Source organism: Aquila chrysaetos, chromosome 14 (assembly GCF_900496995.4).
Source record: "Aquila chrysaetos chrysaetos chromosome 14, bAquChr1.4, whole genome shotgun sequence".
Classification (NCBI taxonomy): Eukaryota; Metazoa; Chordata; class Aves; order Accipitriformes; family Accipitridae; genus Aquila; species Aquila chrysaetos.
In genome coordinates, this window is record NC_044017.1 from 16,175,696 (window position 1) to 16,192,739 (window position 17,044).

General features: G+C 48.8%; 1 protein-coding gene across 1 annotated transcript; it reads left to right on the forward strand.

The window, feature by feature from the left end:
• Positions 1-8,492: 8,492 nt before the first annotated feature.
• LOC115350709 (gametogenetin-like) lies at positions 8,493-11,383 on the forward strand. Its single transcript, XM_030036590.2, has 7 exons — positions 8,493-8,529; positions 8,628-8,681; positions 8,807-8,873; positions 9,081-10,470; positions 10,699-10,845; positions 11,126-11,181; positions 11,268-11,383. The coding sequence occupies exon 4, from the start codon at positions 9,104-9,106 to the stop codon at positions 10,226-10,228; it is 1,125 nt and encodes a 374-aa protein (XP_029892450.2). The 5' UTR covers positions 8,493-8,529; positions 8,628-8,681; positions 8,807-8,873; positions 9,081-9,103; the 3' UTR covers positions 10,229-10,470; positions 10,699-10,845; positions 11,126-11,181; positions 11,268-11,383.
• The last annotated feature ends 5,661 nt before the right edge of the window (positions 11,384-17,044 follow it).

Here is a 17,044-nt window from a genome sequence, read left to right on the forward strand (position 1 = left end):
TTGGAATTGTTTCCTTGGTCCTTACCTTCTTCATGCCACTTGCATCTGACGGCTTCAGCTAGTTCTGTGTTAGCAGCATTAGTTTTATCAAAAAATTTACTCTCGGTCAGCTCCTGTGGCCTAAGGCTTCAACTATTTTAGCTACTGGTGCTAAGCTACTAATGCTAAACGAGACTATTCAGAGAGAAGAATACAGTTAATCAAATTTCTCCCCCTTTGTTCTTTTTAGGCATTCCTGCCCATCTATAGTTGGTCTTGTAGGAGGACTCTTCAATACCCTTGTATAGATTTCCTAAGCATATTACAGTTTTGAGGATAACTCTCACAGAATGGGGTTGTCCATGCATGGTTGAGCCCATTTTGGTGATGGTTTGCCTGCTGTTTTTGAGCAAATGTATAAAAGAAAGAGAACAGAAACACCTATACAAAGAAGGGTTAATACCAGCACTAGGGTAATCCACTCCTGTTTTAGGAAGGTATAGAAGATAATCTTAATCCAATAATAAAACATTGAGTCTCATCGCTAACTTGTTCACTGGGTGGTTGGTGCCACCTGCATGCACAGCACCAGTGTATGTATCTGGCTGTGCCTTTTCAGGTTATATTTCCCCATACCTAACCTTGATGATGGTTTTCCCAATGACCTTTGTGACAGTTGTTAATACACCACCCAGGATGACATGGGCCACAAGTATTGCAGGATAAACAAAGCCAACCGTGCTGATGCCATCTCAAACCTTCCCCTCTTGGAACTGAGCCTCTATAAGGATGGTGAATACACCAAATAGGACACTGACCTTGATTTATGGTCTCTGATGGTCCACTTGTCCAAGCAGCAGGTGACTCCCTGGTCCAGGTTGCTCTAGAAAGAAAAAATATTTACATGGTTCTGGAATTCTTTCAGCCTTGGTAAGCTCAAACAGTCCCCGTTTCAATCTCCAAGGCAGGATTGACGGAGTCTCGCAGGGTCGACGGTGGTTGACCTAACTGATGTTCTTTGGGCAGTCATTCAACATGAAAGTGGTGAATCCAGTTATCCTTTTCTGCAACCATTACAGCAAAGTAAGATATATAACACAGTTTATGTTATATATAACATATATAATTGTTTTAGGGTGGTTTCGAGGATCCTGAGAAGGCGAACACACACACACTCTGACTATAAGGGAAAAAGCAAGCATTTATTAACTACAGACATGCGTTATGCTAAGGGTATCTTGTAAAGCAAATTAACATACCGACCCGAGGACTGTGAGGAAGATGGACCATCCGTACATTCTTGTGCCGTCTTGCGCTGCGAGCTCAGCCCAGCAGTCGGTAGGTGCCAGCTTTACGTGCGTGTCCCCACGGAGGCAACGGTGGCCTTGCCGTACACCAGCCCCATGCTCTTTGGGAAATCCCGGTATTTATACATTTGCAGAGGAACAGGTTTTGGCACACGTGGCCAGCGGGTGCCAAAACACGCCTCGGTTGCAATATAGGGAGCCTATGACACGTGCGCTTGCTGGCCAGGCACGCTGCACAAGCCATAGCCATCCTGTCTATTGGTTCATGGGCTTTGTACGTGCGGCATATTGTCATAATCCAACAGTCACGTGCCGACCATGCTCACAGCTGTACTGTGCAACAGCCCGCTGCACGTTCTCCCGCAGTATTGCTCAGCTTTCTTATCTCCGTGGTCAGCATTCCAAGCAACGGGCAAAAAACCATCCATTTTCTGTGCTGACTGCATTTTTCTCGGCTATCTACTTCTCCCGCAGTGTTCATCCACGGACCAAAATTCCACCTTTAAACCCTCCGTATACAATAATATATATATAACACAGTAAGATATATAGTAAGATATATAACACAGTATATTAACACAGTTAATAGCACAGTATATGGACCCTCCCATTTAGGGTCCAACTTTGTTTTATGAGAGTGGATTTTTATCATTATTGCATCTCCAGACCGGATAGCAGCTACTTGCATTCCAGCTGGTACTGGTTGAAACCATCTGGCTTGTGCCCTATTTTCTTGCAGGTGTTTTTGTACCCCAATACAAATTTGGTAACTTGTCCATCTCCATCTAAGAGGCTGATCCCAGCAGGGACAAAGGTCCCAGGTACAGCTAAGTGCCTGCCAAACACTATTTCTGCTAGTGACAACCCTAGAAATTGGCGAAGGGTATTTCTAATATGCCATAACACTATTCCTAAAACTTCAGGTCATTTCAAACCTACCTGACTACAAGTTCAAGCAATTTTACTTTTAAGACTCTTATTCATTCTTCCCACCTGCCCTGAGGACTGTGAATGATATGGAACATGTAGCTGTCACTGTATTCCTAAACTTTTATAAATATGGTTTCGTATTCCTGCTGAAAAGTGAGAATCCCTATCGGATTTTACAGTTTCAGGTATTCTGTATCTGGGAAGAATTTCCCACAAGAGTGCTTTGAGCACTCCCACAGTATCAGCTTTCCTGGTGGGAAAAGCTTCTACCCATCCTGAGAGTTGATACGTGATTACCAGCAGGTGCTTAGGTCTGCTCATGGAAGGCATGTCAGCAAAATCAATTTGCAGTCTTTGGAATGGGTAGTATGACCATGGTCATCCTCCAACCTCCTGTTTGGGTTTTTCATCAGAAAAATTCCAACATGTGGGACGAACTCATAATCCTTTTTACTGCCATATGTATTCCGGGAGCTGCCCTCATTTTCTCAATCTGGTTAACAACTGCTGTCATCCCTCCATGTGTTTTATCATGAAACCACCTAGCCAAAGTCATTAAATATTTTCTTGGTAAAATAGGTTTTCCCCCAATAGTCCAAATTCCAGTTTCATCTGTCACAGCCTCCCAACTTTCTCATTGAGTCTGATCTTCCTGAGTAACCTCTGCATGTATTTGGGCTGGATTATCGATATCTGGCCAAACATCAGCAGAGCAAGTTGTTATGATGGTACACTCACGTATAGTTGGCAGGCAGCAGCTTTAGCTGCTTTATCTGCCAATTCATTATTTCTTCCAATTTAGCTGGATTCTTTGGTATGAGCCGGACAGTGTAGTACAGCAATCTCCCTTGGAAGCTTAATAGCTTCCAACAGCATTCAGATCTCAGTTGTATTAGAAATATTGTTTCCCGTCAAGGTAAGGAACTCTCGTTCTTCCCATAGCATACGTGCTGCATGACACAGTCCAAAAGCATATTTAGCACCAGTATACTGCTGATTACATCCCCACCAGGCTGCTCTTGCTAATGCAGTTAATTCAGGCCCTTGGGCACTCACTGAGGGTTGTAGAAGTTTTGCTTCAAATACCTCAAAGTTTCTCATCACTGCATAGCCCGTGTGTCATTTTCCATTCACGTAGTACGAAGATCCATCCGTGAAAAGGATTAGATCTGACCGCAGATCTTCCCATAGGTGGCTGGAGCGAAACACTAGCACAATCATGATGCAGCTCACCATTGGAGGGAGCAAGCGGTAAAGTTGCTGGATTCAAAACATTCCATCCATTTAAAGTAGTATTATCCGCATTTAAAATCATTAATTCATAACGATGTGCTCTTTGTCAGGACAACGCTTGTGTAGCATGTTGCTTGAGAATCAGTTCTACGTCAGGTGGGCTATACACGGTTGTTGGATGACGCAGGACTAACGGTCTGCTTCTTGCCACGACAGTCACTGCTGCTGCCACCGCTGTCACGCTGGAATTGCTCCCTGCCGCTGCGGGAGGCAGGCGAAGGATGAGTGGCAGTGAGGACCCAGCTTTTGAGCACGGGCTCCGCTGCCTGCTCCTTTGTTCGCATGCACAAATAGTTCAAAGGGCCTGGAGTAATCCAGCAATCCCAATGCTGAAGCAGAAGCTAAAGCTCCTTTCATAGCTTGGAAAGCCTTTTCTTTCTCTGGACCCCAACGTATAAGTTCCACTTCCTCTGCCTTGGTAGCTTCTGTCAATGGCTTACTTAACTCCCCTAGTCCCAGTATTCAGGGTCTGTAGTATCCTACTGCGCCTAAAAATCCTCACAATTGTTTTCTTTGTTACCAGTTGAGGTATTTCTACAATAGCCTGGACCCGTTCTGGGTCTACTAATCTTTGTCCTTCTTCTAATATGAATCCTAAATATTTTACTTCCTGCTGACACAGCTGAAGCTTGCAAAGAGGTACACGGTGACCTTTTTCCGCTAAAGCAATACATAGACAAATAATATCTTTCAAGCAATCTTCATATGTCTTACTGGCAAGTAATAAATCATCTGCATATTGTACAAGTATAGAACCTCCAGGTAATATATTTCAAATTTTCTCCTTGCCACCGTGGTGTGTGATCCTTAAAATAGTTGCGGATGTCAGAGGTGGTTTGGTCCACACACTTGCTGCCAATTCATTATTAAAATTCTGGAGAGGCATTTCCCCATACGTCAGCAAAGCCTGTCGCAATCTTCCCCAGAAGTTTCTCCTGTCCTCTGTCTACACTTTTGTACTTCAGTTCAATTTAGTCTTATCTCCTTGCAAGCTCTAATCACATTTATCAGATTTCTAACACCCACCCACCCCACCGCCCACCCCCATTCAGCAATTATCACTATCTGCTAGACAAGACTATTCAGAAAGAATAATACAGTTAATCGATTTTTTTTCTATAACAGGCACCACCACCATCACTGGTGGGCTTGGCCTTGGCCAGAGTTGGGTCCATCTTGGAGCCGGCTGGCATTGGCTCTATTGGACATAGGGGAAGCTTCTGCTGTCTTCTCATAGAAGCCACCCTTGCAGTCCCCTGCCACCAAAACCATGCCATGTAAACCCAATACAGTAATATCCTAAATCGTATATTTGTTATAATGTCTTTTTTCTGAGTGAGACATAAAGTAAATCTCTTCAGATTCTATATACAGGTAAAAAAATCATCTAATAGCTTCACTTTCCAAAACAAAAAATTTCCTGAATTTTATATCAGAAATGCTGTCCTGCTGCCAAATTTGCTTAGGCAGTTAGGAAAACACTAAATAGTGCTGTATATTAATGCCTGAAGTTAGGCATAAACATCCACATTCAAAATACCTGGCTGACAAAAAATGCTGTAAGACTACAACTCAAAACAGCTTAAATACTCTGAAAATCAATCTATATTTTTGATATCTAAATATTAAGACAGGTCTGAAAATATTGACATAGTAAGGATTATAAAGCAGGATATACTGTTTTCCTAAGCTGTACTTTATTTAGTTACTCAGTTGTTCAGAAATAAGTTTTCTAGCAAAAGTTCTAGGTGCACTAAGAGATTTTAAACACAGATACCAAAACAAGGGTGCTGTCTCAGCAAACACAAACTCAGTATTTAGTCACACAAAGCACTACTGCAAATGTAAAAGCTTTCTGAACTGCAGTCACGTGCTTTTCACCAGCCTCACTGAAGTACTAATACTGAAATCTAGACAATACTGCTTATATGATGCTGAAATTGTTCTAAAGTCCTCAGAAATTAAGTTGATGTTAAAAGGGATGACCATACAGAAAACCCTCACTGATACTGTTTTTGCTTTAGCTGAACTGATGCTAGCATAGTAAAAATATTTCTTCCTGCAGTTTCGAGAGCAATCAAATTCATCCAAACAGACAAATCATGAGCACTGCACAAGAAGGGAAGACACACTAGTGGTCCGGATGAGTCCCAAATCAAATGGGGAATCATACTCCTGAGGAAAAGCCCAAAGTATTGCTGCAAGAGGGAGAAGCCTTTCCCCATCCATTGGAAACCCAATTCCCAGGGTTGGGGGGTGCGGGGGGGCAGATATGAGAGGTTTTGCACCATTCAGGTTAGGTGTTTGAACTGTTCTTGTCATTTGTCAGAAATCATATACCACAGTGTGAATCTCTTCTGCTGGAGCTTTTTTTGTTCTTAATAAGAAATTAACTTTTAATTGTACAAGAGAAGAATGACTGAAGAGCAGATTCTGCTCAGCTAAGTGGAAGCAACTTTTGGGGGAGTCTGGAGTTTGGGTTCATCCCATCTAGCTCACCACAAAGAATCTAGCTTAGAAGCACATTCTCTGTAAAGAAAAGTAATTTCCACCATTAGCAATAAAGGAACAAAAGTATAAAAGTTTTGTGCCTAAACCAAAGTGGGACTAACATGGCCTGAAGGTAAATGTAAAGTCATTTTTGGCTTCCTTTTTCTCCAGTGGAGGGAAATCTGCACCTCCAGAGTCTGATTCAACCTGTCTGAGGCCTGAATTGTTCTCCAGAAGTGTTTATCTAAAAGCATAGGGAGAATTGGGTGACTTGAATTTAATTTGAAGACTTCATTTAAGCTTCTGTAGTTTGTGAAGTGATTCTGGGTCTGACTTACCTGTCTGCTGACTTAAGGTCCTCACACAGCAAATCAAAATTTCTGCTCTGAATCACACAAGGCAGGAACATGAACTTGATCAGGAGATCTTGGTTCAGGAGAATTCCTGAAATGGTCTTGAGTATTCTAGAATTTTTATAAGATTTCACTGACAAAAAAAAGCTTATCCTGAACCACAGTGTTATAGAATAACTTAGGTTGGAAGAGACGTCTGGAGGTCTCTTATCCAACCCGTTGCTCAAATCAGGCCCAGATATAGCAGTCTGCTCAGCACCATGCCAGGTCAGGTTTTGAATATCTCCAAAGACAGAGACTCCACAACCTCTCTGGGCAACCTGCTCCTTTGTTTGACCACCCAAAGGATGAATTTTTTTCCTGGTACTTAACTGCAATATTCTGTGTTCCAACTTGTGTCCATTGTGTCTTGTCCTATCAGCACACACCTTTGAGAAGACTCTAGATCCATCTTCTCTATACTTTAGCTCTGCAGCCTGGTAGATAAAATGTCAGCATTGATAGTACCAGGCCACAGGTTTTGTACTGGATTTGCAAGGTCTCAGGCCTAAGGTTTACTAGGTTTATTTTTGTCTTCACTTGGTTTGCCTGGCTTGGAGCTTTAATTTTATTTGGTTTAGTTGCAACATCAGTTTTACTTCCAACCATATGGCTATGCCTAGTTTGTCTTACTTTTGCTTATCTTTCTATGGTACAACAATAGTTTTTGTATAGATAGTAATTGCAAGCAGTCATTCTTTATAGAATGAAACATCTGCGACGCCAGTGAGGATAGAAAGCAAAGTGTGCTTGCAGCCCAGAAAGCCAAGCAGGTTAAGGGAGGTGATTCTCCCTCTCTGCTCTGCTCCTCTGAGACCCAACCTGGAATACTGCATCCAACTCCTAGGGTGCCAGTACAAGAAAAACATGAATCTGTTAGAGTGGGTCCAGAGAAGGGCCACAAAAATTATCAGAGGGCTGGAAAACCTCTCCTATGAAGAAATGCTGACAGAGTTGGGGTTGTTCAGTGTGGAGAAGAGAAGGCTCTGGGGAGACCTTGTTGTGGCCTTTCAATACTTAAAAGAGACTTAAAAGAAAAATGGAGAGACATTTTACCAGGGCCTATAATGACAGTACAAGTAGCAGTACAAAACAAAACAACAGAGTGCTGCTCACGCTTTCTCTCTTTCTCCTCCCGTCTTACCTTCCTTCCTTCCTTCTTCCCTCCCTTCCTTCCTTCTGTCCCTCCCTTCCTCCCTTTCCACAAAACACCACACAACAGCTTGGGTTTTGGTTTTTTAGCTTCTCCTGACTTAGCTTCACACGTTTGGAGCCAAAGAGACAACAGGTCTGTCTCAAGCAGGCAGAAGGATGGCTTTCTTCCCTCTGCCAACTGTCTAAAGCATCCCAGGAAAAGTGGGAAGTGGGCAGGACGTGTCTGCAACCCCCTGGGCTGCACTATTCTGGTCTGCGCTATTCTGGCCTGCTCTGCTTCTTGGAGTTTCCCCCCGATGTTTTAGGGGCTGGGGTCTAAAAGAGAGTGCCAACCACCATCTTTTACCCAGACATTATGTGAAGAACAAAGTTGGTGTGAAAAAGTTGGGGTTAAGGGAAAAAGGCAAAGGTGGAGTTCTCTGGAAACGCCATCTCCCGCCTCTGCCACCAGAGCGCATCCATCCCCTTTCTCCCCGTCCCCTAACAAGGGAGAGCCCTTCCACGTGGACCGCTGCTTCGGCTGGAGGAAAGATGTCCTTCTCCCCGTGGCAGGGGGACGCCGGAGGGGAGCCACCGGGCTCGGCCACCTCCAGCTCGCTCCCTGCCGCTCCGCTCCGCAGACGTGGCGGCGCCCCGCGCCCGCAGCTCTGCCTGGCCCTGGGCCGGCTGCAGGCGCTGAGCAGCAGGGAGGGGGCGGCCGGCGGTGCCGCTGGCGAGGAGGAAGGCGAGCCCGCCGAGTCCCTCGTCCTCGTCTGGCCCTGCGGCTCCTGCGTCCCCACTTTCCGGGCGCTACCCGGCTGCGGCGGGGCACCTCGGGAGCGCTCCCCGGGCTGGCGGGAGAGAGAAAAGGCGGCTTGGGTCTCACGCGGCTCTTTCTCCGCCCCTTCCCCACGCACGGGCCGCCAGAAGGAGCGGAGGGAGCCCGGGTGACCCGGCTGCCCTCCGTCAAGCTCCTGCTGAAGGAGCCGAGCGGCCGCAATGCTGTGAGCGTCCCTCCCGGCTCCGCTCCGCCCCCGGACGCTGCTCCGGCCCGGCATCGGGTGCCCCGCTTCTCACCCTCTGCCCTTCTCCCCTGGCCCAGGCGACGACGCTACACGCCAGCAGCCCGGAGAGGCTGGTCGAGCGCCAGGCAGAGGTGAGGATCGCTCAGGGTGCAATCGCAGCCCTCCCCACCTCTCGCACGCGGCCAGGGGCCGATGCAGCTCGCCGGGGGCCCTTCCGCAGCGGGGCTGCTCGGCGAGCGCAGCGCGGGTCTTGCAGGCCGGTGCAGAGCGGCGGCCGCCGCCCGTCCCCTCTGGAAGAGAACGTGGACGTGGCCACGTGGCTGGTGAGTTCGGAGCAGACGGGGGCAGGACGGCCCTTCTCTCCTGCTCTTGCGGGCGGGCACGCGTGCCGCACCGGGGCCGCTGCTGCCCTTCCCCGGGGCGCGTCTGTCCCCGCCGCTCTGCGGCAGGGGAGAGCTGAGCCCCCGGGGCCCCTCGCTCCCGGAGGACACCTCTCCACGCAGGGTTTTTTGCTCGGTTTTCCTCGGCAGCAGGCGGGACCCGCGGGAGGAGGATGGGCCTGCCCCGGCCCTTTGCGCGGCGAGGGACCTCGGCCGCCGCAGAGGTGCCCGGGCCGTCGGGCTCCGGAGGCGGGGGGGCTCTCTTTGGCCGGCCCCCGGCAGCTCTCTGCCGCCAGGACGGCACGCTGCCCCAGCCCATCCAGGTAAGCAAGCCTGGGCGGGGGGTGCCCACCCCGCTGGCTCCTCCGGAGAGGCGGTGCCCCCAGCAGAGGGACCCCGGGGGGGGCTCGGGGACGAAGCCATCTCCTCCCCACGTCGCCCACCTCCGGCCACCCCTGCGTCCCGCCCCAGTGAGAGCTGTGGAGCCGTCCACGCTTGCCCCTGCCCCTGAGGAAGGTTCGCCTGCCCCAGGGCCTGTCTCCGGCCAAGCAGCTCTCCTCCTCTGTCCCCTGCAGGACCTGCTGGCTCTGCTGCACGAGCACGGGCCACCCGCGGAGGGGATCTCCCGGCTGGCGGCCAGCGAGCGGGCCTCCCGGGAGCTCGGGGAGGCCCTCGACAGCGGAGCGGAGGTCCGCCTCGAAAGCCAGCCTGCGCACCTGCTGGCCGTCGTCCTGAAGGCGAACCCTGCCGACCTGGAGCCCGGCAGCTCCGGGCTCTGTCGGTGCCGACGGGCGCCTGCGAGAGCGGGAGCCAAAACCCAGCCGCCTGCTCGTCGGCCGGAGTGCCAGGGATGCTGCCTGTGCTCCCGGCGGCGGTGGTCCGAGACTCACCCGGAGCCCTTGGCGTTGCAGGACTTCCTCCCTCCGCAAGATCCCCTCCAAGCTCCTCGAGGCAGAGCTCTACGAGGAGTGGATGAGCGCCCTGCAGAAGTCCAGCAGGCGGGAGAAGCTGGCGGGACTGAAGGAGGACGTGTGGCGAGCAGCCTGCCTGCTCCCTGGGGAATGGCAGAGGGCGGGACTTGTCTGCAAACGAAGGCGTCCTTGACAAGCCGTCTTTCCTGCTGCCAGCCACCTCTTGGGGGTTGCTCCACGAAGGGACTCTTGCCAGAAGGGCGGGGAGGGAGGGAGGGAGGTGGCCGTATCTCGGCGAAGGCAGTCCCTCTGCTGGAGACCAGGCGTGCCCAGGGAGCCTTCCCTCGGGTGGTCTTGGGTGAGATCAGCCTGGGAGGCCTGTGGTGACAACGTCTAGTTGATTAACGTTGCGTTCCTGTTCCCGTTCCCTCAGGGTGGCCGGCAAGTTGCCCGAGGACAACCTCCTCCTGCTCAAGCGCTTGCTGGCCCTGCTGCAAAACATCAGCAGGAACGCGGCCACCAGCAGGATGACTGCCGGCAACCTGGCCATCTGCGCGGGGCCAAACCTCCTCAGCCCACCCGAGGAGAACACGCTCCCCCTGGACGCCCTGGTGCAGGTGACGGGCAAGGTACGCTTGTGTTTACCAGCTGGCTACGGCCTTCCGGACCCACCCCAGCTTTGCTGTTCAGAGGTACCAGGCTGCCTCCTCTCTTCAGCCAATGCTCCTGGGGGAGCTGCCGGGAAGAGCAGCCCCACAGCTGCAGCTTTCTGCACAGAAGCGAGGGTCAGGAGTGGGAAAGGCTGTTTGACCCGTCTTCGGCCACCCAGGTGGAAAGCAATGGTTTGCTGTGTGCAGGTGACGCGGCTGGTGGAGTTCCTCATTGAGCACTATGGGGAACTCTTTGAGGAGGAGGAGGAGGAGGAGGAGGAGGAGGCGGCTGGGCTTGCCAGTGCTTCGGCCAAGGAGTCGCCAGCACCGGGGGCAGAAGTGGGAACAGCAGAGGTATGTCAGGTCCAGAAACAGCGTGACAACAAAAGCCTTCTCCCTCAGGAGGTGGGACTGCTGCCGCAGGGACAAGCAAGGTCATCCACCAGCCTGCAGCTCTGCAAAAGCGCAGAGCGAGGCTGACGCAGGTTGGCCATCACGCTTTGTGCGATGATCCCACCAGAACTGGCTCAGCTGAGCTGAGTAAACCCATCCCCAGGATCTGCCTTTCAGAGCTAAGGTAGCAATCGGGCAGGTAGGTCCTTGCCACCTGTTAGCTTCCACGTTTCAATTGCAGGTCCCTCCAGTCGCTCCAGAAAGCGAACCCCAGAAGAGCTCATCTGGGGAGAGAAGGTAAAATGAGCTAGCTTTGGTTAAGAGGAGAATTGATTCATGTTTATCATGGCTTTACCTGTCTAACAATACTATTGAATGGCAAGGTTGCCAGGCTCTTCGCAGGAAAAGGAAGAACACTCCAACAGAAAGAGAACACTAAGCTTCGAAGAGGAGAGTGACAGCCAGCCGGGGAACAAAAGGCAGAAGCTGGAACCTGAGATCTTGGGAATGGGCAACTGCGAAAACCCGGGCAGGGCAAGAAGAACAAGGAGCCCAGGTGCGTAACAGACCGACCCTGTGTCCAATCTTTCGACTTTTAACACTGCTCTGAGTATTGGAAATATTGCCGAGGTGCACAGAGATGGCCCTGGAGAGGAAGCATGCACCTGCCCTTGGGAGAACATGTATGTCAGGACAAACATACCACTCCAGCATTGGCAGTTTTCGTTTTGCACAGGTTGAAGCTCTGCTTGTGCAAGGCTGAGCAGACACCCCGGCAAGGTCACAAGACTCACAATTCTGAGTTCTTTGACCTGCTACCTACAGAAAGAGGCAATGTCCCACCTTTCTGTTCACATCAGCTGGCAACCCTAGCGCTGACTGGTATCGTCTGAATCCCAAAGACACAGCCAGCAGTTGTTCCAAGTAGCTATGGACACTGAGATATTGGCACGTCTTAAAAAGCTCCCATTTTGCCTGAGATAACTGAGGCAAGGGAAAAAAAACCCACCCCACAATTAAAAAAAAGTATTCTTTGACTGCAAACCTGCGATTTTAGCATGGGACACTGAGGGATGGTGCTGCTTGGGTTTTGGAAAGGACCATGTCATAGCTCCTCGGGGGCTCCCTGCTTGAGCCCTACTGCCTGGCAAAGGAGCACTGCACTTCGCTGTCAACTTGCCGTGCCCTGAGGGTATCACACGTGTTGAGAAGGGGCCGAAGCAACACCACAGTCGCTGCCAGTAAGGGTTCTCCCTCCCGTGCCAGGAATGACCCCTTTTTTACAGCATGCTTCCCAAAGGACGGGGGACAAAGTCACGCCTGTTCCTGCCTTCATGGTTTCACCAGCACTTTCTGACTCTGTCCTTGTAGGTGCCCATCTACGTTTCCTGCTTGGATTCCCCAGATGAGCTCTGTTACCTGGCCTTCGAGGGGCACGATGCAGCCCCAGCACCACCTCGGCGGAGGCGAGGAGAGAGTCACCGTGCCCTTCTGCTCTGGCCGGCAGATTTCACTTGCGCACCACCAAGCCGGAGCGGGCCCGCACTGCCCGCAGACCCATCCCACCCCTCGCAGGAGGCCTTGCTGGCTCGCTCCTCGGCTCCGTGAGCAAATGCCCACCAGCTGGCACATCTCCCCAGGTGGGGAGGTGGCATGTGAACTTCAGGTTATAGGAGCATCTTACACAGGGCGGTGGATATCATCCGAGAGGGACCCAAGGGACATGCTGGACAGCATGTTCCATACTAGAAAACCCTCCAGGTTAAGTCAAAAGATGTTAGGCTATAGCATAGCTAAAAGCATACCTATCAAGGATTGCTTACAGTGTTGGTATATGAAGCCTGTGAGAACTGCAGGGCTATGCAGGCCTGAACTGCATCAAAACCTGATGTGCTCAAGCAATTTCAAAGTAGCAGTCCATGGGATAAAGCACCGTTCCCATGTGCAGAGCTGAATTTCACGAAAAACACAAAAAAGAGTTGATCCTAATTTGCCTTCAGATACACCGGAACTGTGTAGCCAGGTGATACCCATTGATGGTCAAAACTAGCATTTTCCCTGGTTGTTCACATCTCTTGGTAAGTCCATAAACTGGGATTCCAATAGTCCTGTATTACTATGTCTTATAGAAACAAATTTTTGGATATACTTTATACTTTTTTGGATACACTTTATAGTATAACCTGCAAATGTAGTGTCTTATCTTCCTTACCTCCCCTTAAGCCAATATATACACAATGATAGGAGTTCTGGTTTAGTGGTTTTGCGATTTAGAAAGTAGTCATTTCACATTCTTTGAGCACTTGCTTCTAGTAATTTCATTTTGTTTCACAAGACTAGCCTTAGAGTGACTTTTCAGCTATATTAGTAAAAAAACAGCAAGAATGACAGAAGTCATATCCCCCTACCTTGCCATCTGCATCCTGCAGTGTGCAAAATGGAAAAGAAAGTGTACTGAGAGTCTATGGATTAGGAAAGAAATGACAGAAAGATAATTATGAATGCAAAAGAAGAATGGTAGCTTGTCACATATCTTACTTGACATTTCTGAGTGGGTGTCAAGAAGGTGGATAATACCAGCAGAGCTGCATTGCCTTTTTGGTATAGGAACAAACCACTGCACCTTTAAAAAAATTCAAATAAACTCCAGAAAAGTATTGACCTGCTATCAGAATACAGCTACATCTCTTATACAGCTGTTAAGGTCAGGAAGTAAAGAGAAAATAATTTCTAAAAGAAAAGGCAGACAGGCAACAGAAAGGAGCATTGAATTACTCCACCGCATTTTTATTTACAGCTACTCATTCTTGGCAGAGAGATGCTGAACCAACTTGCTCGATACACGAAGGGAGCACCCATTGCTGCTCTTTGGTCAGTGCAAGTACTTGTATGCAGCGCACAGCAGAATACCCTTTCTTATAATTCTTGCTCAGACATGACTAGCTTGCAGATTCCATTAGGTTAACAACTCCAGATCAGCTACATGGAACATTCCTTTCTTACTTCTTCTCCGGCAGATCAACTCTCTCTGGACTGATGCAAACACACCCCTTTCTGTCAGTCATAGCTGGAGTTTTGAAAGCAGCTTTTCCAAAGGTTCCAAATACTTAAACAGCCTCTATCATTTTGATACTTGAGCCCTGTACGATGCCAAATGGGGTCAAGCTCCTTTCAGAAGGAAAAATACAAGTGCCAGGCACAACAGTGGAAAGAAATTGCACAGCTGATCTTCAGATCTTGCAATGATTGTGCAGGTGTCAGCAGAGAATGGAAATTCAGGTGCAACTCTCCTAGCTGGCACCTGAAGTGTTTCAGATGCAATGCCATCTTTTTTTCACAGGCAAAGGCTCACTTGATACCCTCAGCAATCACTGGGCAAAGTAATTAAACTCCCAACTGCTAGGAGCTCTGCACCATGGCAAAACTGAGGCATTTTAGAGAAAAAAAATGCCTAAATCCTCTTTGGAAAATAAAAAATCCCTATGCACTCAAAAGGGAGAAACATCAGATCTCGAGACCTGACTCTGGTCTTTCTTACCATCTCCCTGCCATTCATTTCCCTGCCTCCATAGCTGAGAACTGCAGATCAGCATTTCGTCTGGAGTTCCTAACCACAACGCGTGCTCCAGATGCTGCTGCTCTGCAGGGCCAGTCTGGGCAGGCAGAAAGTGTACCTGCCGTCTCTGGAGCTTACTGCACACAAGGGTGCAAGGAAAACCAAGGATGCCAAGCGCACTCCCGCCACACAACCATGTGGATGTGGGAGTCGATGGTGCTATTGTACACGCAGCTGTCTGTTTGCTAGTGCTTTATACAGACTTAGAGTCTCTGCTAACACATTGCAATACAAAGTTGTGCCCCATTCTCTTTTCCGTCGCATGAATGTCCCAATGTATATTGCAACCAAAACACCCAATAAATAAAGGATTATTTAAATGCCATTAGGAAATGATAGCCAGCATCCCAGCTGTCTGCAAACAAAGCTGCCTCAAGTCTAAGTACTGACAGAGCGATTTGTTTGCAATATGACTGAATGACCAATATGTGCCTGTTCCCCTTGCCTTTGCTGGAATACATTGTATGGACTGTCTGCAGTTCTTAGCATTTCTTCACATGCCCTTCTTTCTGAAATTTCTTACTATTTCTTTATGGAAATAAAGTGTCAAATGTATATCTGGCCAGTCTCAGTATTTGCATGAGTCCTTTCCCTTCCTTTCCGTTCCTTTTTTCTTCCTCTCTTCTTCTCTGTGTTTCACCCCTCTCTCTCTGATATTTAACTGTCCAAGAAGACAAAAAGTTCATGTGAGGGTTGCACTTGTATAAGCCTTTTCTGTCTCCCAGGAGCTTTGTTTTTTCTCATAGGAAACCTGAGGAGACACCTGCATCCAAGAAAAGGTCTTGACAAGGAAAGAACTGAGTATGTTACTACTTCTTCTGATCTGGGGAAGAAAAGCACTACTTTTTTGCCCATCACAGAAGGCGACCGGTCAATATTTCTATTATCTTGCTATGCTTTTGATCTCCTCTACCTCCCCATTGGCCCTGTGCTCAGCTGTGGAGTGACAAGAAGGTCCGGACTTGTGTTGGGGTCCTGACCGTGATGTTGCCTTGCTCTTGCAGCATAAAGTGGTGACACTTTGCTTTGAGCCACAGTACATGCCAAGGGACTGATGGGAAGGAGGAGTCGAAAAAGCGGGGTTAAATGGTGCCCAGAATCCCACCCACCCTCCACGACAGGAAAAAGCCCCTCGCAGGACTGATTAAGACCTGGATGTATGTTCCACTTCCATATTTATTCTAGTCATTCTGTAGCCAATACAGTAATTTCAGTATTTATTCTAGTTGATTCCATAGCTTTGTAAGAGTAGAAACATCCAGGTCATCAAGAGGGCTGATCTAGAAGGTAGTTGATCTGAATGGCCCTGACTACCTAGGATGTGACAGTGTCCATAACTTGGGTTAATCACAGGTTGTCCTGTGGCATACAGATGTACAGCTCTTTCACCTTTCTCCTTTGAAGCTTCAGGGTTTGTGCATGTGGGCCTTATTTACCTTTCTTTTCAGAGTGGCTCATCATTTTAGCATTGTTTATGATGGGGAAAAGATCCTTTCTGTATATATGTTGATTTATTTACACTTAATAAACAGCATGACATCTTATTACACCAACGATCCTTTCTGCAGAGGAATGAAAATTAAAAGTATGCTCTGTGCCTGCTAAAAAAAAGTGTAAGCCTCTGCCCTATTAAAAAGCCACAATGGTTTCAGTTGTGAGCGTTTGTAGCTACAGCAGTTACAGAGTTGCTGGCTGCTATCTGATGTCCGGAGAACAGCAGACTTCTTCTGAAGGCTTTCTACCAATGTCATACTGTTTGAGACGTCACTTCATGAAAATAGGACTTGATTCAGTAATAGGTTTCTAAATGAAAACCTGAGGATAGAAACTTGTTCCTCCTTGGCAAAGTGAAAAGCACCATGAGGCGAGGCTGTCCAAAGCCTAGCTGCTGAGCTTGAAGAAAACGTCCTTTGAGTTTCAATGGGCAGGCAGGGCATGCTTTTGGAAGCCTGGCAATGTGCACTTGCAGCCCAGAAAGCCAACCATATCCTGGACTGCATCAAACGAAGCGTGGCCAGCAGGTTGAGGGAGGGGATTCTCCCTCTCTACTGCACCCTCGTGAGACCCCACATGGGGTACTGCATCCAGCCTCGGGGTCCCCAGTACAAGAAAGACATGGACCTGCAGGAGCGGGTCCACAGGAGGGACATGAAAATGATCCGAGGGCTGGAACACCTCTCCTATGAAGGAAAGAGTTGAGGTTGTTCAGCCTGGAGAAGAGAAGGCTCCAGGGACACCTTACTGTGGCCTTTCAACACATAAAGGGGGTTTACAAGAAAGACAGAGAAAGGCTTTTTACCAGGGCCTGTAGAGACTGGACAAGGGGCAATGGTTTTAAACTGAAAGATGGTAAGTTTAAATTGGACATAAGGAAGAAATTATTTATGATGATGGCGGTGAAACTCTGGAACAGGTTGCCCAGAGAAGTTGTGGATGCCCCATCATTCGAAGTGTTCAAGATCAGGCTGGATGGGGCTTTGAGCCACCTGATCTAGTGAAAGCTGTCCCTGCCCACAGCAGGGGCATTGGACTAGATGACCTTTA

Bases quoted from the DNA above. Each gene is read 5' to 3' on its own strand.
- LOC115350709 (XM_030036590.2), top strand. From the start codon at position 9,104: ATGGGCCTGCCCCGGCCCTTTGCGCGGCGAGGGACCTCGGCCGCCGCA.